Source organism: Onychomys torridus, chromosome 4, assembly GCF_903995425.1.
Source record: "Onychomys torridus chromosome 4, mOncTor1.1, whole genome shotgun sequence".
Taxonomy (NCBI): Eukaryota; Metazoa; Chordata; class Mammalia; order Rodentia; family Cricetidae; genus Onychomys; species Onychomys torridus.
In genome coordinates this window covers 19,019,340-19,047,062 of record NC_050446.1, presented here as the reverse complement: position 1 = coordinate 19,047,062, position 27,723 = coordinate 19,019,340, and the positions used below count along the sequence as shown (strand labels likewise).

At 38.5% G+C, this 27,723-nt stretch overlaps 1 protein-coding gene across 7 annotated transcripts in view; it reads left to right on the top strand.

Annotated features, from left to right (window-relative positions):
* The window catches only part of Lrp1b (LDL receptor related protein 1B), a 1,919,409-nt gene that overhangs the window by 1,136,691 nt on the left and 754,995 nt on the right, over positions 1 to 27,723 (top strand). For all 7 annotated transcript variants that reach the window (XM_036183000.1, XM_036183003.1, XM_036182999.1 and 4 more), the window contains exon 18: positions 6,340 to 6,456. In XM_036183000.1, coding sequence (XP_036038893.1) covers positions 6,340 to 6,456 — 117 coding nt within the window. The remainder of the gene's footprint in view (positions 1 to 6,339; positions 6,457 to 27,723) is intronic.

Below are 27,723 nucleotides of genomic sequence, written 5' to 3'. Positions count from 1 at the left end.
ATTTACAAAGAAAAATAAATAATCTGATTAAAAACAAGTTTTGGCAATATTATGGGGAGAAGGAGCTGCCATATATTTTTTGGTTGCATAAATAATTGACTTTTTATATTATTATATTGTATTAGTGTATTAGTTAGGGTTTTTATTGCTGCAATGAAACACCATGACCAAAAAGCAAGTTGAAGAGAAAAGGATTTTTGGGCTTACACTTCCAGATCATAGTCTATCATTGGAGGAGGCCAGAACGAGATCTCAAGCAGGAATGGAACCTGAAGGCAGGAGTTGATGCAGAGGCCATAGAGGAGTGCTGCTTACTGACTTGTTCCGCATGGATTGCTCAGCTTTCTTTCTTTTTATTTTTTATTTTATTTTATAATTTAATTTAATTTTACATATTAGCAATGGATTCCCCTGTCCTCTCCCCTCCCATCCCCCGTCGCCCCCTCTCGCATTCCCCCAGCCCACCCCCAATTCCCATCTTCTCTAGGGCAAAGACTCCCTTGGGGATTCAGCTCAACCTGGTAGACTCAGTCCAGGCAGGTCCAGTCCCCTTCACCCTGAATGAGCCAGATCTTGTCAGCTTTCTTTCTTCTTCTTCTTTTTTTTTTAAATCTTTTTTTAAAATTTATTGTATTTGTGTTTTAATTTTACACATCAGCCATGGGTTCCCCTGTCCTCCCCACTCCTGCTCCTGTCCCCACCTTCCCCCCCGCCCCTCCCCTCCATTCCCATCTCTTCCAGGGCCAAGACTCCCCTGGAGATTTTTTTAAACCTGGTGGATTCAGTACTGGCAGATCCAGTCCCCTCCTTCCAGGCTCAGCAAAGTGTCCCTGTGTAAGCCCAAGGTTCCAAACAGCCAGCTCATTCATTAAGGACAGGTCCCAGTCCCACAGCCTGGATGCCTCCCAAACAGTTCAAGCTATTCAATTGTCTCACTTATCCAGAGGGCCTGATCCAGCTGGGGGCTCCACAGCCTTTGGTTCATAATTCATGTGCTTCCATTCAATTGGCTATTTGTCCCTGTGCTTTTTCCAGTCTTGGTCTCAACAATTCACACTCTTATAGTCCCTCCTTTTTCTCCACAATTGGATACCTGGAGCTCCACCTGGGGCCTGGCTGAGGATCTCCACATCCACTTCCATCAGTTATTGGATGAGAGTTCCAGCATGACCGTCAGGGTATTTGGCCATCTGATCACCAACTAGGTCAGATCCGGCTTTCTCTTGACCATTGCCAGCAGTCTACAGAGGATGTATCATTGTGGATTTCTGGGGACCTCTCAAGCACTCTGCCTATTCCTGTTCTCATGTGGTCATTATTTATCATGGTCTATTATTCCTTGTTCTCCCTTTCTGTTCTTGATCCAGCTGGGATCTCCTGCCCCTAAGCTTACTTTCCCTTGAAACTTGTCCTTCATTACTCCCACTGTCGTACAGGTTGTTCATTAGATCTCATCCATTTCTCTGTTATTGGGCAATCCCTGTGTCTTTCCTAGGGCCCCATTTTCTAGGTAGCCTTCCTGGAGTTGTGTAGCAGTCTAGTCATCTTTGTTTTACATCTAGTATCCTCCTATGAGTGAATACATACCATGTTTGTCCTTCTGAGTCTGGGTTACCTCACTCAGGATGATTTTTTCTAGATCCATCCATTTGTCTGCAAACCTCATGATGTCATTGTTTTTCTCTGCTGAGTAATACTCCATTGTGTATATGTACCATATTTTCTCTATTCATTCTTTAGTTGAAAGGCATCTAGGTTGTTTCCAGGTTCTGGCTATTACAAACAATGCTGATATGAACATAGCTGAGCAAATGCCCTTGTGGTAAAATTGAGCATTCCTTGGGTATATGCCCAAGAGTGCTACAGCTGGGTCTTGGGGGAGATGGATTCCCAATTTTCTAAGGAAGCACCATATTGATTTCCAAAGTGGCTGTACAAACTTGCATTCCCACCAGCAGTGAAGGAGAGTTCCCCTTGCTCCACATCCTCTCCAGCATAAGCTGTCTTCTGTGTTTTTGATCTTAGCCACTCTGACAGGTGCAAGGTGGTATCTCAGAGTCATTTTGATTTGCATTTCCCAGATAATTAGGGATGTGGAACAATTCCTTAAATGTCTTTCAGCCATTTGAACTTCCTCTGTGGAGAATTCTCTGTTTAGTTCTATAGCCCATTTCTTAATTGAACTGTTGGCCATTTTGATGTCTAATTTCTTGAGTTCTTTATATATTTTGGATATCAGCCCTCTGTCCGATGTGGGGTTGATGAAGACCTTTTCCCATTATGTAGGCTGTCGCTTTGTCTTGTTGACCGTGTCCTTTGCTCTACAAAAGCTTTTCAGTTTCAACAGGTCCCATTGATTGATTGTTTCTCTCAGTGTCTCTGCTACTGGTGTTATATTTAGGAAGTGATCTCTGGTGCCAATGTGTTCAAGACTACTTCCTACTTTCTCTTCTATCAGGTTCAGAGTAAGTGGATTTATGTTGAGGTCTTTCATCCACTTGGACTTAAGTTCTGTGCATGGTGACAGATATGGATCTATTTGCATGTTGACATCCAGTTATGCCAGCACTATTTGTTGAAGATGCTTTCTTTTTTTCCATTGTACATTTTTGGCTTCTTTGTCAAAAATTGTATGTTCATAGGTGTGCGGGTTAATGTCAGGGTCTTCAATTAGATTCCATTGATCCACATGTCAGTTTTTATGCCAGTACCAAGCTGTTTTTATTACAGTAGCTCTACAGTAGAGCTTGAGGTTGGGGATTGTGATGCCTCCATAGGTTGTTTTATTGTACAGGATTCTTTTGGCTATCCTGGGTTTTTTGTTTTTCCATATGAAGTTGAGTATTATTCTTTCCAGATCTGTGAAGAATTGTGTTGGTAATTTGATGGGGATTGTGTTGAATCTGTTGATTGCTTTTGGTAAGATGGCCATTTTTAGTATGTTAATCCTGCCTATCCATGAGCATGGGAGATCTTTCCATTTTCTGACATCTTCTTCAATTTCTTTTTTCAGGGACTTAAAGTTCTTGTCATATAGGTCCTTCATATGCTTAGTTAGAGTAACCCCAAGGTATTTTATATCATTTGTGGCTATTGTAAATGGTGATGTATCTCTGATTTCCTTCTCAGCCTGTTTGTCTATTGTATATAGGAGGACTACAGATTTTTTTTGAGTTGATTTTGTATCCTGCTATGTTGCTGAAAGTGTTTATAAGCTGTATCAGTTCCTTGGTTGAATTTTTGGGGTCACTCATGTATACTGTCATGTCATCTGCAAATAGCGAAAGCGTGACTTCTTCCTTTCCAATTTATATCCCTTTAATCTCCTTTTGTCATCTTATAGCTCTGGCTAGAACTTCAAGTACTATATTGAATAAGTTTGGGGAGAGGGGACAGCCTTGCCTTGTTCCTAATTTTAGTGGTATTGCTTTGAGTTTTTCTCCATTTAATTTGATGTTTGCTGTTGGCTTGCTGTAAATTGCCTTTATTATGTTTAGGTATGCTCCCTGTATTCCTGATCGCTCCAAGACCTTTATCATGAAGGGGTGTTGCATTTTGTCAAATGCCTTTTCTGCATCTAGTGAGATGATCATGTGATTTTTTTCTTTGAGTTTGTTTATATGGTGTATTACATTGACAGACTTTCATATGTTGAACCACCCTTGCATCCCTGGGATGAAGCCTAGTTGATCATGGTGGATAATTTTTTTGATCTGTTCTTGGAGTCTCCCAGGACCAGTTGGTTTCAGTGCAGAATTCTACCAGATCTTCAAAGAAGACTTAATACCAGCTTGCTTTCTTATAGAAAACCCTGACCACCATCCTAGGGATGGCACCATGTACAATGGGCTAGGCCCTCCTCCATTGATCATTAATTTTAAAAATCCTTAGAGCTGGATCTCATGGAGGCATTTCCTCAAATAAAAAAGGCCTCAAACCAACTCAATTTAACGTGAGTAGGATACTCAATAGATTTGTATATTTTCCATCCATAGTTACAATTATTGAGCTCATACTCAAGTGTCAAAAAGAATGACTTTTCAAAATAACTCATACAAAAAAATTTAAAATATAAACATTATTATTTTTAAGAAATATAAACTAAAAAGCAAATCTATATATCTTATAAATTCATATATAGTTTTAAAAATATTCCTGTAGGTAAAAAGAAATAAGTTAGGTCTGTGAGGGGGAGGTCAATGTGTGGGAGAGACTCAATGGTCCATAAGATGAGACTAATACAATTTTTAAATAACAGAAAGCAAATTTCTGAATCTAATATAGAGAAATAAATAGATGGAGCTGTCCAACATAGACAAGCATATATTTGGAGACCTCTTTGTGTTAGAAACATTTCAGTAGGAGCAAATTGCCAACTGTCAGCTTATAGGGTTGGAGCAGGGGTGGTGTAAATACTAGGACTGAGTTAGAGCAGGCACCCAGAAAAATAATTGCATATGCATGTTCACAAAGGAGCAAACGCAGACACATAGAGCAGGTGTTGACCCTCAAAAACCCAGGTTCATTTTATCTAATTTTGAGAGAATTTCAGAGACCAAGGTGAATGGTGGTTAGATTTGAAATTCACTTTCCTTATATTTGTACCTAGGCAATCTTAAGCCAACATTTCCCCCTGAGGAGTGAATTCTAATTGCATTGGAGAATACTCTTCTCACATCTTCAAATAATTTTGATTAAATGCACACTAAGCAGGTATAATTACATTAAAATAACCAATATGTTGAAGTCAGACTTTTTACAAGACAAACTAAAAAGCACTATCCCCTTCTCTTTTAGTGCTAAACATAAGACCCAAAGGCACATGGTGTTCAAATGGTGTACCACTAAGGTACATGCCCAGGTCTTGGGATTTTTTGTTTGTTTGTTTGGTTTGATTTGATTTGGTTTGGTTTGGTTTGGTTTGGTTTGGTTTGGTTTGGTTTGGTTTTTAAATGTAACCCAAGCTAGCCTTGAACTCATCATCTTCCGGATTCCTCCTCCCAATATTGCAATTTACAAGAATGTGTTGTCTGAACAGAATGCTTTGATTCAGATGCAACAAAGGTGATGTTTATGACTGGTTGTTTTGAACAGTCTCCTCATACAGTGCTCATGCTTTGGGGGTTTCATTCTGCTATATAGTAAAAATGACAAACAGGAACAATTATACTAGGAGGGGGAATCACTGATTAGACTACTAGAAAAATAACTCTGCAAAAGTCACTGATAAATTCCTCTTTAGGACACTATTTACCATGAAATTTGAGCCTTGGGGGCCATTCATCTACCATCACCTGCAAGCTGGGTGCATCTGGTGCAGAGGGGGACTGAAAAAGCAAACAGTGTCTTGTCTTTTAGTGAGTCCCTTGATTTGAAGTGTTCATTCTGTCAACTGGGTTATGTCTGGAAGGCTGAACTTAAAGACTTAAGGAATAAAATATCTTTCTCATCTGAAATCAGTTAAATTTCCCTGGACGAAAAAGAAAATACTTTCCCCCATGATTAGAAGGGATAGTGAATTCAAGCATGTTCTGGTCTTACTATCTTTCAATAATTATGTAGAAAATTCTTGAGTCAACGACTACAGCAGTTCCTGCAACTTCACAGCTGTAATGACAGGCACACCCAGGGGCCCCTGCTGTCACAATGATATGTCACCCACCGCCGTCACAATTGGCCATCACCCACCATATGAATTAGTCTGAGAAATTTATTCTATTTTTCTCTCTAATAAGACCAACCCATTACGAAAGCTTTACTAGACTCATGAGAGTGCCTGATAGGAGAGACTATAATAACAAAAACATAAAGTTAAAGAACAGTGGTTTGCATGAATCTAATATATTATGGTCATGGCTAAGTTGGAATTAAATGGAGATAAATCATCTAATGATGTTTTCATTTCAAGTCATGAGAGAATGGAATACAATCAAGAGAGAAGGAAGCAGGGAGAGAAACATTAAAAAACTAGGAATAGAGAAAAGGGAAGAAATCTAAAGACAGTAAGGAAAGGGAAATTTTAGGGAGAAAGAAATGGAAAACAAGAGCTCTTGCTAAATTCCTCCTAAAACACACAGGGAAAACACTTGACTGTAGCCACTGAAGCAATATGGAGGTATATAAGAGGAAATTATTTATCTCCTTCACAGCCTAGCCTTCTTCATCAAATAAACCAAAGCCCACATCTTGGCATATGCTTCTTTATTGTTTCCCATATCTTAAAAAAAGACACAATTATATAAAATTGACTAAAGCCTTCATTGAGTTTATTTAGCATGTTAGGATTATTAAAAAGAAAGCTGGTAATTTATTATTTGTTATATAAATTGATCTTTACAGCCAGAACCTGCCAGGCTGACCAGTTTTCTTGTGGAAATGGGCGCTGCATTCCCAGAGCCTGGTTGTGTGACAGAGAGGATGACTGTGGTGACCAGACAGATGAAGTGGCATCCTGTGGTAAGTTGAGAATGGTTGGGCTTCAGCAGAGATTTTGCTGGATACAGTGTACTGGTGCAACGTTTCCCTTACAAGCTAGTTCTATATGAGGAGACAGATACGTTTTTTTCATTGCAGTTTTTGAACATGACTTTCAATGAGTGCTCCTGAATAGATCTTATTCATGAAGTAGTTATAATATCCTCTGCTGAAATAAATAGAATCAGACATTGAAGATAGGTAGTAATTAGAAGGCTAAGTCGACGCTCTTTTGTTCACTGTTAATCTTGGAGCTATTATGAGTAAACTTAACAAAATGAAATTGTGTTTTGATTGACATTTGTAATAAACTACAAGGCTATGTTTCTTGTTAATATGTATAGGACACATTCTGGGAGAAATAAATAATCTAGACTGAGATTAAGTAGTAAATATCAATTGTGAATTTCTGTGGAATCATAGAAGTCTGGCTGCCAGAAAATGTTGTTGATGGCATCCCTCTCAGTCACATATCACTAGATTTCCAGTTTTTAAGAAGGTTTGTTTTTGAGAAAGGATTTGTTTTTGACAAAGTTCCAAATGTAATTACTTTGTTTTGTACACATGGATCTGTGTGAATTACCTTTCTGGAGGCCACGAGCACAGAGACTGTATGTACTATTAGGTGCAGACCTTCTTTTTTGATTTTAAGGAATTCTTCATTCATTTTACATACCAATCATAGATCCCCTTCTCTTCCCTCCTCCAGCCCCTCCTGACTTCCTCTCCAGCCCATCCCCCATTCTCTCCTCCAAGAAGACACGATCTCCAATGGGAGTTCATAGAGCCTGGTACATTCAGTAGAGACAGGTCCAAGTCACTCCCCCTCCATCAGGGCTGTGCAAGATGTCCAACCATAGGTAGTGGGCTCCAAAAGCCATCTCAAGATGCATAGTTTCTTAATGAATCTTTATGCCAACCTGTAGATGCCCAATTCTTTCTTTAGTTCACACCTAAAAGAACTGTGACAGACCCTTTAGCCACATACTTGAGAACATGAAGCCAATACATACTGGGCTAGCTCTTGAATCCAGGTTTGTTTTAAATTAAAAATGGCATTCTAGTTTAGCATTGATTTGGGTCCTAGGCATGAGGTACAAAGAAGTGGCAGGTAAAGTCATACTCCCATGGATATCTTGATTAAGGGCACAATCCCTATTAGACTTTAAACAATAAACTATTTTGATATTTCATGCTATAAGAAGCTCTGTATTTGTTTCTTTGGAGCTATTTTTAATCCCTGTAATAGTGACTGTTGACATGCCAGTTTCACTCTTTGAATGGTAAAAATCAGGGAGAGATATGCAGAGCTACCATAATATGTAGGATGTCTGCTTTACCAGTGCAATAGACTAAAGTTCATTCATGATCAAGACAGTAAATTTGCTATAAAATTATGAATCTCAAGTTTTTTGCCTTTATTTAAATATGTTTACATTTAAATTTAAAAAGTTTTGTTTTCACAATGGCATGTAAGTAATAACTGGCTCATAGAATTTCTGAACATATAAAGATCTCTCAGGGGCTTCCTTCTGTTGTCATTTTTAATTCCTGTTGCCATGCCTTGAGTGCCTTTATGGACTGTATCTGCTCTGCAACTGTAAGCCAAAATAAACCTTTTCTTTCATTTAAAAAAAAAATCTGCTCTTACATGTTGACATAAGATGTATTAGCCCACCTATGAATAAAAGCACACTGTGACAATTTATCAGTTGTGTGTGGGGCTCCCAATAATTTATCTATTGATATGTGCATTATATGCAGTTGTTTCCTGTGATAGTCTCCCTTTGCTGTAAAGAGAAGCTTCTTTCATGAGAGCTGGTAGCTACACTCATCTGTGTGTATGAGAACAAAATTTAGATTATAATTAGGCATTATGCTGGTCTAGCAAAGAAGGCATAATAGATTCTCTTCTAGGGTCCATGGCTTGACTAGTCCTAGGAATTTGGCTGTTTCTAGTACCAGGGATATTTTCTTTCCTGTTTAGTAGGCCTTAAGTTCAATTATATACCCTTTGGTTACCACCAACATGTGAGTACCACTTATATCACTTCTATCAATATCTTGCCATGCTGGTCATTGTAGTTTCAAAGGTGTTACAGCTCATAGGACTGTTATTTGCCTCCCTCCCTTGGCAACTTGTGTAACATGTTCTGGTACCATAAAAGTTAGACTGAAGTAACAAGGCTTTCAGTTTAGATCTACCTCAAAGATCTGAGTCATGTGTCCTAAGTGTGTGTGTGTGTGTGTGTGTGTGTGTGTGTGTGTGTGTGTGTGTGTGTGTGTGTGTGTGTGTGTGTGTTTCAGCAGTAGGTACTTTACCTTTAATACCTAACAGGCAGCCAAAGCCAAACAAATATGCATTTTGCATGATTTTAGCTGGTTACAAAATAGTAAGATTCCTTACAGTTTTATTAAACAATTTTGGTGTTATTTGTCCATCCTCTCTTCTCCTTTGTATTGACCTTCCTACTCTCTGCCTAGCTGATGTACTACATCCTGCCCCCCCTCAAGAAAATACAAATATATAAGTGAGGAAATACATTCAGGTTTTTTATTGTTGTTATTTGAGAATTTAATGTATTCTAATCATGTGTTTTGATCAAATCTACCAGTCATTCCTTCTCCTGAAGTCCTTCCCTTATCTCCCTACCACCTTTCTTTCCCACCTGCATACACTATTTTTAAAAACACACTGAGTCCCCTTAATGTGTCAGAATATACATGAGTGTACAGTCATCTATTGTAGCATGAGTAGCCACCCAGGGGTTGTGCCCTTGAAAACAGCCCTTTCTGTCTGATTTGACATCAAGAGCAATCTATAAGAAGGTGACCAAGAAGCTCTGGGAGGAACAATCTCGCTTTGTAGGGGAAAGTACATTTCTGTGACATAATTTGTACTTTCAATGAATTCAAAATGGCAAAGACTGATTCTTACTAAGAAAAATGGAACAACATCCAACTGGTATTACCCATGAATGTAGGTGATGTGTCTCCTACATTCACATGTCGTCAGAGTTAGACTGTTTTAAATTTGGTCTTGGAATACAGCAAATTCCCAAAGGGGTCAGGCTTTACAAAAGACTCTTCATTCAGATATTTTACACTTTGTTTTCAAGATCCACTCCTGATATGTTTAATAACTAGTGTTTTACATGGAAAATACTATTAAATTCATGTAATTAGATTTGCTTCTGATAGAAATTAGGAGCTACTGACAACTGAGAGTCATGTTCGTTCTCACTGGAAAAGTGAGAAGCACGGAAGAGACTTAAAATGAGGGCGAAAAGAGCAAGAGCTGGTGAGGAAGGGGAAAGGACTTGGAATAAATGTGTAGGGAAAGCAAGGAGAATCACTAAGGAAAAGCTAGTATAATGTGCATAGGAAATTTTCATCATTAAATTATTTTATGTTAATCACAGATATTAAGGATAGGAAACAAAAATAAATAAACAAATAAGGCCTCAACATTCTGGGTAAATTAGAATAATTCTGTGACCTGAATGTTTTGGCATTTAAATATAAAGATGAAATGGAAGGCACAAGTGTGCAGACAGAATTCACTAAATCTTGGTTCTCAGTCTAGATAGGGAAACAAAATGCAAAATTTTATTGCAGTGTTTGAAGAATAAAAAGCATTTATTTTAATATTTTTATTGTTTTGAGTGTACTCTGGTATTCATTGCATAATTAAAACACATAAATGAATATAAGTCATTTTAGTATTCAATAAGTAAAAATTAAAAAATGATAGCTTCTTTACATATTTTAGGAGTGGAATGCAAAAAGTAGACTTAGAAAATATCTCAAACTCCTTTTTTTCCTTTATCACACAGCAATGCAGCAAAGGATAGCTATTAAAAGAAAGACACAACTCTTTCCAAGCAGATCAGTGAGATTCTTTGTAATATTCAGGAATGATTTTTTTGTTTGTTTGTTTTGTTTTGGAGACAGGGTTTCTCTGTGCAGCCCTGGATGTCCTCAAAGTCATTCTGTAGCCCAGGCTGGCCTCAAACTCAGAGATCCACCTGCCTCTGCCTCCCAAGTGCTGGGATGAAAGGCGTGCACCACCACCACCCAGCAAGGAATATTTTTAACTTGTTTCAGAGGCATGAGTCTGTAGTTAGAGTTTTCCTGCCTGGCCCAGTCAGGACAAATCTCTCTTACCCGCCAGTCCCACAGTCACTCAGACCCAACCAAGAAAGCACACAGAAACTTACATTGTTTACAAACTGTATGGCTGTGGCAGGCTTCTTGTTATCAACTTCTTCTATCTTAAATTAACCCATTTCTGTTAGTCTATACTTTGCCACATGGCGTGTGGCTTACCAGTGTCTTGACATGTTGCTTCTCATGGAGGCGGCTGGTGGTGTCTCCCCAGCCTTCTACTTCCCAGAATCCTCTTCTCTCTTGTCCCACCTATACTTCCTGCCTAGCCACTGGCCAAACAGCATTTTATTTGTACAGAGCGATATCCACAGCATGAGTCTTCACTGAAGTTTGAGAACCATTAATTTAAGGGTGGCATTCTCAGAGTTGAGCACATTGAAGAATCTTCCAGTAAACCTCTGCATTGTTTCTGCATTGAACAACAACAAAACAAGTCTTTTTCCACTTCAAACACACTAGACTTATCTGGGAAAAGGACACCTCAATGAAGGAACTGCTTCCATCCATTCCAATGACAAATTGGCCTACGGACAAATTGGGAGAGGGGGCATTTTCTTAAGTAATGGTTAATGTGGGAGGGAGGTCTCAGGCTGCTGAGGATGATCCCAACCCTGCGCAGGTTGTCCTGGGTTGTGTAGAAATGCAGATTGATCAAGTAAGTCATGGGGAGCAAGCCAGTAAGTGCAGTCCTCCATGGCCTTTCTTTGCTTTAGTTCCTGCCTCCTGGTTCCCGTTTGAGCTCTTGCTCTACTTTCCTTCGGTGGCAGACTGTAGTCTTTGAACTGGAATAAACAGTGTCTTCTATGAATGTCTTTTGATCATTGGAGTTCTGACAAAACAGAAAACAAAAGTAGACTATCATGAAAAACGGAATGTTGTATATCTTTCTGAGTATCTCTTCTGTAGGTCAGTTGGTCTTGGAGACAAATTACATTTTTAATTCCAAGTTAGTGTTGATCCTTATGTTAGTAAGCCAAAGACAATACTTTTGAAACCCTGAGTTAAGCAACTTATATGTATGTTTGATTTTGTCTAACATTTGCATTATGACAATTAATTTTATTAATTTCAGAACATGGATCCAATGTTTTTGTAGAAGCTTTCTTCTTATGTACAGTCTTCCCATCCCCTATTCAGCAGTGTTTCCTTAGCCTTAGGCATAGAGTTTGTGTTATAAATGTACTAATTGTGGCCAGGCCATGATGTTGTTCTATCATTTTTGACCAATTGTGGTTCTCTGTAGAAGCCTCGATATGCTGAAAAAATAAACAACCTTAAGGAGGGGTGACAGCTACAATTATCAGAAGGTATAAGTATGCAAAACACAACAAAGGGAAGAGAGGTTTCCAATGCTTGGTCTTTGGAGTTCTGTTAGGCATTCTATGGCTCTTAGCATGAACATTATCATCTCAAAAGGCATGGCCCCATTTAACACAAAATAATATGCACATATACTGTATGTACATGTATACACATATATGTGTGTATTTTTCTTAATCTTAAAAATGTTTTCCTGTGTCTTTTTAGCTATTTGTTCTTCTCCCACTTCCTCTGTATTATGTTCCTCCCACAGCCTCAGTTAGAGTCCTCAATTTCTCCATTTCTCTCTTTATAACACTAGAGTCCTACTATCCCCTACTCTGCACTTCTGTCTTGCTTTGCTGTGGGATGTCATTCTGTATGCTGTGAATGTGTGTTGCTCTGATTTGTTGATAAATAAAATGCTGATTTGTCAGTAGCCAGCCAGGAAGTATAGGTGTGGTAAGCAGACAAGGAGAATTCTGGGAAGAGGAGGGCTGAGTCAGGAGTTGCCAGCCAGACACAGAGGAAGCAAGATGTTAACGCAGAATTGAGAAAACGTACCAAGCCATGTGGTTAAACATAGATAAGAATTATGGGTTAATTTAAGTGTAAGAGCTAGTCAGTAATAAGCCTGAGCAAATGGCCAAGCAGTTATAATTAATATAAGCCTCTGTGTGCTTACTTGGGGGATGTGAGTGGGAAAGATGTGTCCCAACTGCTGGCTGCCCAGGACACATGAAAACTTCTACTACATTCCTTCTTTCCCTCATGGTACATTTCTGTTTTTTCAGGATTAGGGTACTTCAGGTTACATACTCAAATACATAGATTCAGAACTAGCATCTATAAATAAAAGAGAATATGTAGTGTTTGTCATTCTGGGTCTGGGTCACCTCATTCTGTGTAATATTATCTAGTTACATTCATTTGGTTAACAATTTGTGTTTCATTTTTCTTTATAGCTACATGATATTCCATTGTGTATATGTACCATACTGTTATTGTCCATTTATCAGTTAAAAGGATAGTGGCTTGTTTCCATTTATTTGTCATTGTGAAAAAAGGGGAAATGAGTTAAGCAAGTATTTTTTGTAGTATGATATCAAGTCCTCAGGGCATATGTCAAGGAGTGGTATAGGTAGGTCATGTGGTAGCATTTGGAGAATTCTCTACACTGATTTCCACAAGATCTGTACCAGTTTGAAATCTTACCAGTAGAGAATGGAGGTATCACTTTTTGATATCATCAATAGCATTTGCTATCAGCCATTTTCTCAATTTTAGCCATTCTGATTGAAGTGAAATGAAATCTCAAAGTAGGTTACTTTGTATTTTTTTGATTGCTAAAGATTTTGGACACTTTACAATAAATTTTCTGAGCTATTCTTATGTCTTCTCTTGAGAATTCTCTATTTAGATTTGCTGCTGATTTTTTAAAAATTGGGTAATTGCTTTGTGAATTCTTTGTTTATTGTGTTCTTCATATACTTTGAGTATTAATTCTCTATTAGATACATAGGTGGCAAATATCCTCTCCTATTAGGATTTAACCTTCACTTGAGTGTTTCCTTAAATGCACAGAAGCATTCAAGTTTTTTGAGTTTTGAATGCACAGAAGCATTCAAGTTTTCTTAATTGTTGGGCTTAATCCCTCAGTAAATAGAGCCCATTTAGAGAATCTTTTCCTATGCCTGTACTTTGTGCTATTTCCTATGTTTTCTGTTAGCACTTTCATGATTTTAGGTTTCACATTGAAGTCTTTGATACATTTAGAATTGACTTTGTTCATGGAAACAGATACACATCTAATTTTATTATTTTACATGTAGATGTTCAGTTTTTCCCATCACTTCCACCAGTCCATGATGAAGAGAGATCTTTCCATCTTCTAGTGTCTTCCACAGTCTCTTCTATCAGAGATTTAAATTTTTCACTGTAGAGGGCTCCTAATGTTAATGGGGATGTTTCCATGAACTATTTCTCAGCAGTATTCTAGAATTTATTGATAACAGCTTTATCAATATCTGGAATCTTGAGTTCTTCATTATTTAAAATACCTAAGCACAAACCAGGTTTGCTAGTGCACAACTAGAATCTCAACATTTAGAAGGAAGAGACAGGAAGATCATGAATTCAGTTTCAGCCTGAATTATAGTGAGAGCCAGTCTCCAAAATTAATCAAAACTAATAAAATAAAATAAATAAAGGCTCGAGGACATTATTAAAGTGTTTAATATGTATGCACAAAACTCCCAGTTCCATTTCTAGCACCACATAAAACTGTACATAATGCAGCATGCCTGAAAACTAGGCATTTGTGAGATGGAGGAAGGCGGATTAACATTTATAATCATCCTCAAATCAATACCAGGTTTGATGTTTGCATGATCTATGTAAGACACTGAAAATATCAACAACATTAACAAAAAATATATAAACTTTATTAAATAGAGTAGACTGCCTATCATCACGGCACATCCCTTTAATCCTTGCAGAGGCAGAGGCAACATGGATCTCTGTGTGTTTCAGATCAGCCTGGTCTACATAGTGAGGTTTAGGCAGCCAGGGTACATAGTACAAACTTCTTTTCAGATAGATAGATAGATAGATAGATAGATAGATAGATAGATAAGCAGATAATCAAATAAAGAAACTATATTGGCCCTTTGGGTACCTGAGTACTTACAGTGTTTATGTTTCCCATGTATTTTAGTTTTACGTTGACAGTCTGATTGTCCCTTTTCCATCCATTTCAGGGTATGTTCTCTACTCCACACCATTCTACTGTATCACCTTAGCCTTTCTGTAGCTCTTCAGATTTGAACTCATCACTCAGTACATCAAGGTTTCAACTAGGGGCCCACAGGCTGCCTGAAAGTACAGCTGTTAATGCAACTCAATACAAACATCATAAACTTACATAAAACATCATGACATGTTTCTGTGAATGGTTTCTACTTTATTGAGCAGTTCAAATGTGAACCTTATATATAATAGTATCATGTCAAAAATTCTAATGGTTGGTCACAGCTGGAAATTAAAATATATATATATATACTAGGCATATTTTAAGGCCTTAACCAAATCACAGAAATACATTTGTGAATTTTTTTTATAAAGAATCAATTATATACTTCTGTGGAAAATCCAATCTAATAATTTAAATTATGTCACTATAGTATTGATCCAACTACTATTTTCATGATACATCCTTACCCAAAAATTATATCTACAACAAATTGAGTTCATTCCTTGGCTGGAAGCTGGAATCCACGGTTTTCTTCTGACTAAAAGCCAGGAATTCCAAAATGAGCTCAGCTCCCTGCTTCAGCTTCCTGTTCACTCTTCTCTGTTTATTCCATCCCCTTCCTGGACACCATGTGAGAATGATTCTCCCATGTGAACTGACAAGCTTGCTCTCCAGGGTGTCACCCAATTGTGGCCCTGTTACTCTAAAATAGCAATTGACCAGTAGCATCCTGAACACCAGTTCCCTGCATCCTGTTGAGCTACACAGGAGCTCTTCATGCTGTGGCTTAAACTCTCACCCCAAACTCACCCTTGCCTTGCAGGTCCCACAAATTTCATTCTTAAATTTGTGAGACAGAACCCAGAAAACACTGGTTTGGGAGTCTGGTGGCTCTGGTGACATTTGAATGCACCTTATTTCTCAAAGTTGTGCACATTGGAGAGGGGGCAGCATCCACTGTTCTCAAAGACTCTCCACTTTTCTCCAGGAACATGGAGAGATGAAGTTTATATAAATCTCTGACAATCACATTAGGTAAAAATCATTAAAATAAATTTTTTCTTCAGTATTTAGGTAAACTATGCAATCATTAATTATAATAATAAAAAACTATAGCATTCTTGGTCTCTATCCTGAACTTCCTGACCAGTTTCTACTTCCTGTTATTTTTCTCCCATTTTAAACTTTTGACAAGAATATTGGTCATTTTTTCCATTCTCAAAATTTACTTTCCCCATATTCTATTAATCATAAAAAATATTTTCAGTATACCAAGATTTTTAAAATATGTTACATCTTTTTGTTTGGCAGTTAGTATCAATAAGAAGATAAACTTGTTCCACTTAGGAACTTTATTTTCTTCTTCTTTTTTTCTTTTTTTCTTTCTGATCCGCAACTTGACAATAATTGTCATTATTAAAATTATGGAACCCAAAGAAATCAGGAGGTTGTTTTTAGCTGTGTGTTATGAAGTCATGTGATTCCTATGCTAGGCTGCTGCCGCCTCTTTCTCTTGTAGTTTTCTTTGCTCTGTGAGTTTCTATTTAAACATTTAAAAAATTTTTTTTTGCTTAAAAATGGTAGTCTTTTGCTAAATTGTATTTTTTGTTATTCTCCTAGATATTATATTATTTTTATTTATTTGTTTACTTATTGTTACAACTCTCTCATTGACTAAGAAAGCTCAGTGTGCAGAAGAGGGAGCCCAGTGGGAGAGGGACAGAGACTATAAAGGTAATTATGGAAAGCAACAATTGATGCTTCACTCCAATTCTATCTTACCAAACTCCCCTTAGGTACCTGCCTTGAGGAGATTTCTATCAGGGTCCAGAACAGATGCTACAAGCGGCAAAGGATAATAATCTGAGGGGTGTAATGAATCTAAGCACACTGAGCTCTTTAGTCCATTCACTTTATTCTTCTAAGTCAATTCTATCTACACAGTTTCTTTTTTTGCTCCCATACTTACTCCTCTGGGTCCCTCCTGCTCTCAGTCCCCTCTGCTGTTCTCTCTTATCTATCTAGTGCTTTCTGCCTCCGGCCTCATCTTTGTTCTAAATTCATTCCTTCTAGTTCCCTCAGAGAACCAGTATATGTACACATGCAGTAATTCTTTGGCAAAGCAGTTTGAGGCTTGAAGTTTTCAGGGTCAGAGAGAGAGGTGATAAGGATCCACACATAAAGCAATAAATGTCAACTTCTAATTACAACTCAAAAGGGGAGTGACTAAAGGGGAGTTCTTTGGTAGATCAACTAAAGGCTAAGATCAATTAGGGAATCTAGGAACAGCACCTGGCTGAGGAGGAATTAAAATTTAATTTGCACAAGAAAGAAGCTTGGCACCTATCACCTGCCTGGCCTTGAAGGCAATCTCCTTGGGTCAGTGGGAAGTAACTACCTTAACTCAATAACTTGCAAGTGGCTAAAAACATCATCCCAGGAATGTGAGCAGTAAATCTCTTAAATTAGGGTCTTGTGTAAATACCCCAGGGTGAAGGTGAGGAGTTGAGGATTTAATTGTTAGTGGTTCTTTTCTCTGTCTGTGAGTGAGATGAGCCAGTGTTTATTTCTCTTCATTTGTCCTTGGAAAAAGGTAACTTTGCTGAAATACTTTTGTCTGGATAATGGCCCTGGCCAGATTTATGTTAATGAAAAAATAAACACAGTTGGGGACAGTTATCGAATTACCCCAAATGTATAAGGAAAGTTGTGCCCAAGATTGAGATGCAATCGTGAGATTACATGTACACATAACATGGGAATTCATGGTAAATGGGGAGAATCATAGCTGTTATTGGAAGTTTACAAAAGACAGCCAGTGCACTCAAAAGGCAGTAATTCTATAACGCCTTATGTGATGATTTCCTCTAACAGAACCCTTAGTTCTAGTTGGTTGACTTTCTGAATGCTAGTTGTCACTGCTGTATACTCCCATGGACTTTTGTTACCAGCAGTTCTCAATACTATCTTTCCCACGATCTGCACAAGGCTTAGCATCATGCACAGTGCTTGCTTCAGTGAGCTCCCCACACTCTTTAATGCCTGTTCTCCCCAAAAGATTCCTGTCCAGTGGGTTTTGGGATTAGTCCAAGTACTTTCTCTGGGGTGGGGGGGGAGGGGTCAAATCATGTGGATTCTATCCTGAGTAAAGAGCTTCAAGTCTGTGATTTCTGCATGCCATGCAAATTAAATTTGTTAAGATGAAACCTGGATATCCACACAAAAAATCAGCACAAACATGATGGCTTTTCTCTACAGAGACTGGGGATCTTTCATAGTTGGATGATTGTGCTAGACCTGTAGGCTTCTGCCAGCACTCTCATATTGAAATTGACTTTTCAATCTCCAGAGGGTACAGGGTCAGCAGTCTTTATCTTAGGTCCCACAGACTTTAATATACATTCAAGCTTTGAGTAACACTTTCCCAACAGCTATTTTTGAGTCCTCCCTCAAGGTGCTTCTTACCCAAACAAGAAGTGCAGGCCAGAAATGACTCAGCCAAGGATGCCCTTGAAATTCCTGTAAGAGTAAAACATCAGTGGCTGGAGAATGTCTCAGAGGTTAAGGGCACTTGCCTGTGAGAAAGAGTTTGTCTCCACTTTCATCTTACAGTCCATCAGGACAGGAAGTCAGGGCAGGAGCTCAAGAAGAACCAAATGCAGGAGATGAGACAGAACCATGGATAAGTGCTGCTTACTTGCTTGCTCCTCTTCACTTGCTCTGTCTGCTTTCTTTTCTTTTCTTTTCTTTTTGGTTTTTGGAGACAGGGTTTCTTTGTGTAGCTTTGCGCCTTTCCTGGAACTCACTAGGTAGCCCAGGCTGGCCTCGAACTCACAGAGATCCACCTGGCTCTACCTCCCGAGTGCTGGGATTACAGGTGTGTGCCACCACTGCTCGTCTTAAAAAAAAAAAAAAAAAAAAAAAAAAAAAAAAAAAAAGTATCTGCCTGCTTTCTTAAACAACCCAGGAACATATGCCCAGGAGTGGCACTTCCCATAGTGGTCTGATCCTTCTCATATCAAGGAAAAGGCTTTGCTGACTTCCCATGGGAGTCCTTACCCTTTTTTTTGTGGGGGGAGAACTGGAGGGGGATCAGGAGGAGGGATGAGAGAGGGATCTGTAGTTGATATGTAAAATAAATTTTAAAACAGTCTTAAGAAAAGGAAAAAGAAAATGTCCTTCATACTTTAACACAGGAAGCCTGAAGTAGGCACTTTCTAAATTAAGTTTCCATTTCCTAAATTTTAGCTTGTATCAAACTGACAAAAAAACAACAGCAACAACAAACAAACCAGCAGGTACACTTCCAGAAATATCTCTCAAAGTCTTCATTTCTCTCAATAGTACATTTATTATGTTAAAAACCCTCACATTGAAACCCTTTATTGATCCAGGAAATTGCAGTTTTGTCTTGTGGAGGTAAAAATCTTGAAAACAGGCTCTGTTTATATTTAGCTTAGATGTACCCAGTGTATTTCTGTCAATGTAGTTTGTCATCAGTGCCAAAGTCTGTCTTTTGAGTAGGTCTTAAAATACTGCTGTTAGTTATTTAGTGGTGCTCTTACCCCTGCGAGGAACACGTCTCGAACATGACAAATCCACAGAAGAGTTTTTATTAAAAGAGGATAGAGGATAGAGGTGACAGGCCTGTGTGAAGCACACACGTGAGTGAGGAAAGGAGAGAGAGAAGAAGAGGAGAGAGAGAAGAGGAGGAGAGAGGAGACCTGTGCAAAATGGCGCTGGCTTTTTAAAGGGTGAGCCTCGCATTCGTACAGGACCACATGTGGCTACTCCACACATGCTTGTAGATTACATATAGCCATTAGATTTCAGCCATTAGAACAGCAGACTCACTGTAAAAAATCGTGGCGGTATCAGTAGTGGAAAGCCGCACTTCTCGTGGCTGGCCACCACCCGAGGGCGGCAGCTGGAGGTGCGTGCTGGTTGGCGGAACAATCACAAGCCATGGTTACCTTTCTAGAGCTTTTAGAGAGAGAAAGCTAAGATAAAGAGCAACTCTTTCCATTTGCTGTTCGCTGGCCAGAATTAGATAACTCCAGTAAAAGATTGGGATTTTTGGTTATTTTTTAAAGCATACTTGGGCCATCTCTCAGTACAGAGATGGATAAGCTTAGGAATCTTTAAGCAAGAAGGCAGCCTAAGGGAGAATTAGGGCTGATCGAGTTGGAAGCCTTATTTCCCATGTCTGCAGCGGAGAGGCAGAAAAACAACAACAACAACAAACAAACAAACATGATCAGAGCCAAGACCTCCAGGAGGCTGGACAGATCTCGGGCACAAGCCACCTTATCAGCTGATAAGGGGGGCTCCCACTGTGTGAAGCAAGGACTCCCCGGGAGTCCTTAACACTCAGCCGCCCCATTGGGTGCGAAGAATGCGCCGGCTTCACACAGCCCCAGGACGCACCCGACGGTGGTGGTCCCATAGCGAAAAATATCTCAAGCTGCAGACGTGGGAGGTGGCTGGAAATCTGGGCCTGTGATCGGGGCTGACCATAGCCAGTAAAGACCGTGGCCGGGAGTTCCCCCAGTCTCAAGAATAACCAGTGAGGCCGGACGCTCAACGGTCATTCTCACAGATTCAGGAAACAGTTTACGCTAGCCGAAAAGGGGAAAACTCACCAATCAGTAGCGGTGTTGCATGCGGATTTGTGCGACCAGGCTAATGGAGAGTGATCTGTCACAAACAGAGCAGAGTTCCCAGATAGTGTAGTGCAGAGTTTCTGTCCCCGGTTCCCGGGGTTCCAGGCGCAAAGTGCAGGAAGCACCCGTTCCCTCACAGCACCAATGTTAGTTATTTAGGCGGCGCTTGTGAGTGAGGAAAGGAGAGAAAAGAAGAAGAGGAGAGAGAGAAGAGGAGGAGAGAGGAGACCTGTGCAAAATGGCGCTGGCTTTTTAAAGAGTGAGCTACACATGCGTACAGGACCTCATGTGGCTACTCCACCCATGTATGTAGATTACATGGCCGCATGCACGCGCCCTTTATGCAACCATGTAAAGCCACCATGGAGTCCTAGTCACGCAAGATGTTCTGACCTGGAAATGGCTATTTTGAACCAGAAATAACTAGGCAGTCCACCGGGAAAGCCCAACTGTGTGGACATGTTGTGATTTCCTATCAACTGCTTCCCTTCTAAGCAATATTTATACATTGCTTTATTAATTTTGAACCTCCGTGGCTCATTGTGTAGGTCAAACAATGACTTCCAGGACTTTGTTTTCTCTTGCCATCAGCTGGTCAGCCTGCCTACCTGCCTTCATCTGTCCCCACCTTTTAAAATGGGTCTCTCTATGGAGCCTCTATTCATTAGTGGTGATGGCCCTGGCTGGCCTAGTCCAGGCTGGACTCAGACTCAAAGAGATCCCCCTGCCTTTGCCTCTAGAGTGCTGGGATTAAAGCTGTGTGCTACCACACCTGCTTCCAAACATAATATTTTTTTAGGGGCCAGTTTGCTTTTAAATGGCTCCCAAGTATGGTACCTAGGTCCTTTTTTTCAGCAGATAAGTAGCATTAGCCCCCCATTCCCTTCAGTCATTAGAGATGCCACCACTCCTGATTACAATACAAAATTGTTCTTTTCCCACCTCACATTCTAAGAGCAAGGGCTCTAAATTTTGGCATCCCGTGTAGCAGACAAGCTGTATTGATTTGACTTGCTAGTTCTTGCTCATTTAATGAATGCAAGTCTTCCAGAATGTGAGCATATCTGAAAGCAGTGAAATTAACTGAGCAAACCCCCCACCCCCCAAAAGTTATGGAGCCAGGATCTGACGTCTTTTAATTGCCTTGCAAAGCTTCAAGGGCAGATTTAATCTCCGCCCCAGAACTGCTTTCTTAGGATATGAGTTGAAATTATGTTAAGTCTAGCATCGTGCCTAGGGAAAGGTGAAAGGACAAGGTTTCTGCCCTGAGAAGTTAGAACGAAGATCCAAGGGGACCACCAGTAAGTAGAAAGTGCACATCTATCTGATGTGATCAATTGTGAACAGAAAGGGGTAGTCATTGTACCTTACTCATTGCACTATCAAAATGACAGCCATCTTTAGCTCTCAGGCAAGTTTTCATGTTGCTACTTCAAATATTTAAATAAAAATTATAAGAATTTAAAAATAAGCTGTAAAAATAGATTAACTATTAAGCTTTAAAATTATGCATTTCTCTTCATTTCTTCCTCACTAGAATATCTATGTAACCCAAAAGTTCTAAAGTTCCAAATAAACTACAAGCACAGAACATAGTATACACATTTATAGAAAGTAACATTACATCGTCATACTAATGTAAAACTGGTTATATCTAGGTATTCCAAATATCAATGATAAAACTCTATTAATAAAATAAGAAAGGGAATGTGTGAAACACTGGACATTTCAAACAGGTATTTCCAGTTGCATGTAACTGCAAAAGTTAATTAGTATTACATTTGATAATAATCAGCTTCATAAATTTATTTCAAAATATTTGTACATTCAAGAATACATGTCAGTCATTTATGATTTTCTTATATTCAGATAAAGATGTTATTTAATTGTGATATGAAGTAAAGTCTATAATTATACTTTTTTTCATCTATTGTGACTTATTCCTTCACTGAAGAATAGTAGTTTTATGAAATTCCTTCATGAATACAAGAAATATATGCATTTTTTTGACACACATAAATTTCTCCTGATGGGTAGGTGGACTGATGAATAAATAGATGCACAGGAATATAGTGATCTATCTTATTAATTTCATTCCATAGTTTATGTATTCTTATTTTATTTCACTATCATAAGAATAACTTTGAAGGAAACTAATTTCTTTGAAATGTATTTACATTTTTTATATAAAGAAAAATTATAAAAAAATAACCTGGGGTGGGGGATGGCTTAGTGGATAAGATCACTTTCTGGACAAGCATGAAGACCTGAGATAGTATTCCCGCACCTTTGGCCACATACACATGTAGTCCCAGAGCTGTGGAGGGTGGAGATAGGAAGATCACTGAGACATGGTGGCTGCCTGCCCAGCTGCAGGCTCAGTGACAAACCCTATTTCAAAGGAGACCAGCAGAGAAATAGAGCAGCACATGGGTATATCTTCTCTGGAATTCAGACATGCACACACAGGTACAGGTACACTGTGTGCATGTGTTCTCTCTCTCTCTTTCTATTTCACACACACACACACACACACACACACACTCACACACACTCACACTAACACTCATTCACAAAACTTAACTTGTTGTTCTCATGAGGACTGAACAGGAAATACATGCACTTCCACCATCAGATCTAGTATTTAGGGAAATTGTCACACCTCTATGGACCGTTAGTTAATAGCACTATTCTTTCTTCTGTTCTCTGATTCCATTATTAGGTTAATATTGATACTAGTCTTTTTCCCTAAGTCAATTTAAAATGACCTCTTCAAGTTCTTTCCAAGCCCCACTGCGCATGCTAAGTGAACTGGTACATTCCTTATCCCAGTGCTGGGGAGGAATAGCTGGGAAGGTAACTGCCAGTTCCAGGTCACCCTGGTCTACATTGTAACTTCCAACCGCTACGGACTCAAGAGAGACTCTATAAAAAAAAAAACATAACAAACAAATGAATGAATGCCTTCTGTACCTCAGTCTACCCAATAGTGATCAACACTCAGAGTTCGATCCCTTTCACAAGCATTGATCCAAAATATATTTACATAAAAAATCTTCAGAATGACTGAGTTGACAGTCTATGAATATTACAGTGTCAATTTATGTCTATCATTTCATATGTCAATTGTCTCAGATTCGATACAGTGCAGGTTTGAAGCTCCAATTGATGGTGTCTGTCTTTTTGTAATGAAACTTTACAAATAAGGAAAAGTACTGTGTGGCATGAATCTTAAAAGGTCTTATTAAGAAAAACAAACCTGGAGCCAGGTATTGGGGTGAATATTGGAAGATGAGAGCTGTGTACTATAAAATGTTCACTAGTTGTCTTGAACAAGCCATCATGCATGATGGGGGTCAGCACTACTGCCTACCTGTAGATTGCACCCTTAAAAATATAAAGTTTTATTATTTTTAATTGTGTGTTTGTACATGTACCCGCATGTGGGTATATGTGAATGCAGGCCCCAAGGATACCAGAGGCATTGGATTACTGTGGAGCTGGAGTTCCAGGCAGGTGTGAGCCAGTTGGCATGATTCTGGGAACAAAACTCAGGTCTTTCATAAGAAAAGCCTGTGCTCTTAACCTCTGAGCCACCTCTTCAGCTTCCATGGAACCATTTTTTTCTTAGGAGACCAGCCTTAATCATTCTCATGAACACTTGTGCGAACTAATTTGCAGCCAGGTTTGGATAGTGTGCAGATCCATAATAGTTTGTTGGGAACTTTTATATTGATTTTATATGTGAAGGAAAAGTTCTAGAGCTAGAGTGGATAAGAGTGAGACCTGTGACGCCACGCACAAAGCTGAAGAGGAAGGTCTGGAAAGTAAGTGGATGGGGCTCAGGATTCAATCCTTAACACACCTCAGGCAAACAGGAACAGAATACATTTTATAATCCTAACTGTGTCTGGGTCCAGTACTGGCACTGTAAAGAAAGCAGTTACCTGTTTTGTGAAGCGAAGAATGGTCTCTTAGATGTGCCATTCACTCCTTCTTCTGAGCCCCGTACTCTCACTGGGTCACCCATTCCCTCAGACTTGGGAGCACTGTTTGTAGTCTGGCTTTAAACTTCTCTACCTTGGGTGCCAAGTAAATGGTGTTTCAAGTCCATGCAGCTGTGCCTGGCTTGCTTGCTTTCCCTGTGTCTAAATGGAAATGCCTGAACAGTGTAAGACCAGAATTGTGACCTGAGCTTTCCAATAAACCATAGATCACAGATCCACAAGTCCCTTCTCACACCCTTTGCTCCAAGAAGTCTTTACGTGCTCTGAAGTTCATTTTCTCTAAAAAGTCCCTATGTGCTCTAAAGTCTCTTTGCTCTAAAAAGTCCCAAATTTTAAAGTAGCAACAATGAAACTCATAACAAAGCATGCTGAGTAATGAATTTCTTCTGCCTACACACAGCTACAATGAATTGTTGCTGTGTTAGGATTAGTATGAGAAAATACTATAACCTAATGTTGTGCAGCTTATTAATTTTAATTGTTATTTAATTTCAAAGGATATGATCTCACAATAAAGTTTTCACTCTTTTTCTCTTGGAGAATGTGATACACACACACACACACACACACACACACACACACACACACCCCAAAGAAGAAAATTTCCAGAAATATAGCCTTATACCACATGACAAAATTAATTTGCACAAGATAATCAATCCATGTATATTTTTGCTTTTATATGAATGTATATGAGCTAATAATTATTTATCTGCCACTTTTTATTGTTTTTTTAACCTTTACTGAAACTAATTTATTTAATCATTTCTTAGAATTATAAATATGACTATGTTGTTTACTGGCTTTAGGGTTGAATTGAGCATGGATTTGTTTTAATAACAATCATTGTTGGTTCAAGAAAGAGGTGCCACTTTTAGATATGATCTCATTCTTTATGATCTCATTCTTTAGGTTTGAAAATATTTATTTCACTGACATGTGAATAAATAATAATAATAGCAATAAACATTGATAGTAGTAATAACAGTTCATGAACAGGCCCTATGATTTCAGTTTTCATGTGCCAAGTTTTTATGTATCAATATTCACTCATGTGCAGAAGTTGCCACCAACAAAGCTAAGTTTTGCTTAGAGTTGGCACGCTGATTCTTGCAGTCTTTACATTTCACAGAAATTTTATACATTCATGTTCTATTCTATCCATTTACCTGGGACTTCAAATTCATACATTTCTTTTCCCCCAAACTTTTCCAACATAATTGTAGTCCAAACTTTTCAGGGATTTTGTTTTCCTTAGATGGGCAAAACACCATTATTAGCATATCTAAGCAGCTCCCATACCACTGTCCTGACTTTCTTCATGCATTCAGTCTCAGGCTTGGTTTTCCTGTGATTTTTTTTTTCTGTTTCCTTTACCTCTCTTCTACTCTCCATTTGCTTTGAGAAAGGGAGTGAAGTACTTCCAAAAGCTCACAGCCCTTTACTGGAGGAGGTAGATTGGTTTTTTTCTGATTTAATACTGTGAAATCTTTGCAAGTCAAATCCAATTCATGAATTGGTTCTTGCTATTCTTGCCTTTCTGCTGGGTTTCATCTGGTTTTCATGTGAGCTGAGTATTGTTCTTCCTGAATCTTAATTAACATATACACTGAGGAAGTATTTCGATATGACTTTTTCCATATTTTTCTCTACCATGGCTTTGGAACTTTCAGTTTTATTGTCAGAATGCTTTATCTCTTTTATTTCTTCTTAGTCTTCACTGTGTGGATATACTGATTTCTTTAGATCTTTGACTTTAGTCAACTTCATTTTTAAAGTCTATTCTTTCAGCATTTATTTTATTTATACATTAAAATATTATCATTTCCACCTCCCTATTTTCATCTTCCCAACCCCCCATATCTTCCTACATGACTCCCTCCCAACTTCAGGTATTATTCTTTATTTAAATGTATCAGACTACAGCATTGTCTATTCATTTAAAGTAGCACTGCTTGAACTATTATTTTTCAAAATGAAAGAAGAGGGGTAGAAACAGAGAGCAAATGGTTTAGGCATAGATGAGGATAGGAAGTTAATTAACTAAAACTGAGAAGGTATGAAAAAGCCTTAAATATATGAAAAAGCTACTTTCAAAATATAAACCAAACCTTCAGTTTACTAAAATCTAATTTAGCTGATTCTTTCAACTTGTATTTCCAAAAGTTTATTTTCATTTTTAAATGTCCTAATTGTTTTCTTTTCATGTTTCCTTTTCTTTCTTTGGTGTGTGTGTGGGGGGGATGATTGGAGTTTTGATGTTTCGAGACAGGGTTTCTGTGTATATCTTTGAAGCCTGTCCTGGAACTTACTCTGTAGACCAGGCTGGCCTTGAACTCAGAGTTCCCCTGCCTCTGCTTCCCAAGTTCTGGGATTAAAGGCATGCGCCACCACCCCAGCTGCCTTTATATCTTACTTTATTTCTTAGAGTATTTTTATCTTAACCATTTAAATATTATCTGAATTTCTTATATTATTTATCTGATTTCAATCAGTAATCTTTACAAATATAGTTAATGTTTTAAGATCTGTTTTTTTTGTGAAGTCTGTTGAAGTTTACTGACCAAAATTTTCATTACCTTTTCTATACTTTTATAAAAGTTATTGTTTTTTAATTTTGAATTTTAGAACTTGTATAGTTTTGTATTATTTTTGCACCTCTGTAGTGTTCCTATGTGACTGTGTGTAGTCACATGTTCTGTGAACTCTCTGATACATTTTATTAAAATTTTATTAATAGCCTTAGATTAACTTTTACCTAATTTTTTTCACATGGGAATATTTTTTTTTCAAGTTGTAAAGTATGATTGTGAAATAATTAGATGGTTATTAATTTCCAGGAGAGACCATTTTATTTCTTCACTCACAGTCTAGTTTTCTAAGCTGGCATTGTTTACGCTAGGGAGCAATGCTAATAATAAGCTAGGGTGACACCTTCAACATACTAGGTTCATGCCGTGATCCACATCTTAAGTGGAATGAGAGTATTGTGTCCTGTTCTATATTGACATTGATATTCAAACTTCTCCATTATGGGCAAAATGTCATTTCATATATGCAATCATCAAACAAACTCACCTTCACTCATTATTTTTGAGCACCCTTTCCACTATCTTCTACTTTTTACACTTTAGGAAGCACACTGACGTGTCTGCTGCTTATTTCTTTTGTGGTTGTTCTGCTGCTTGAATAACTTCCTGGTTTTCCTGGACTTTCATTTGTTTTGTCTTTTACACACTCCCATGTACCTACTTTTACTTCTGGGGTTTTGCCTTGTAAACACTGATTGCTCCAAAAACTCTCGAAAGCCTATTCCATCACATGTAGCCCCCCCCCCCACCCCGTTGAAATTCCTTCA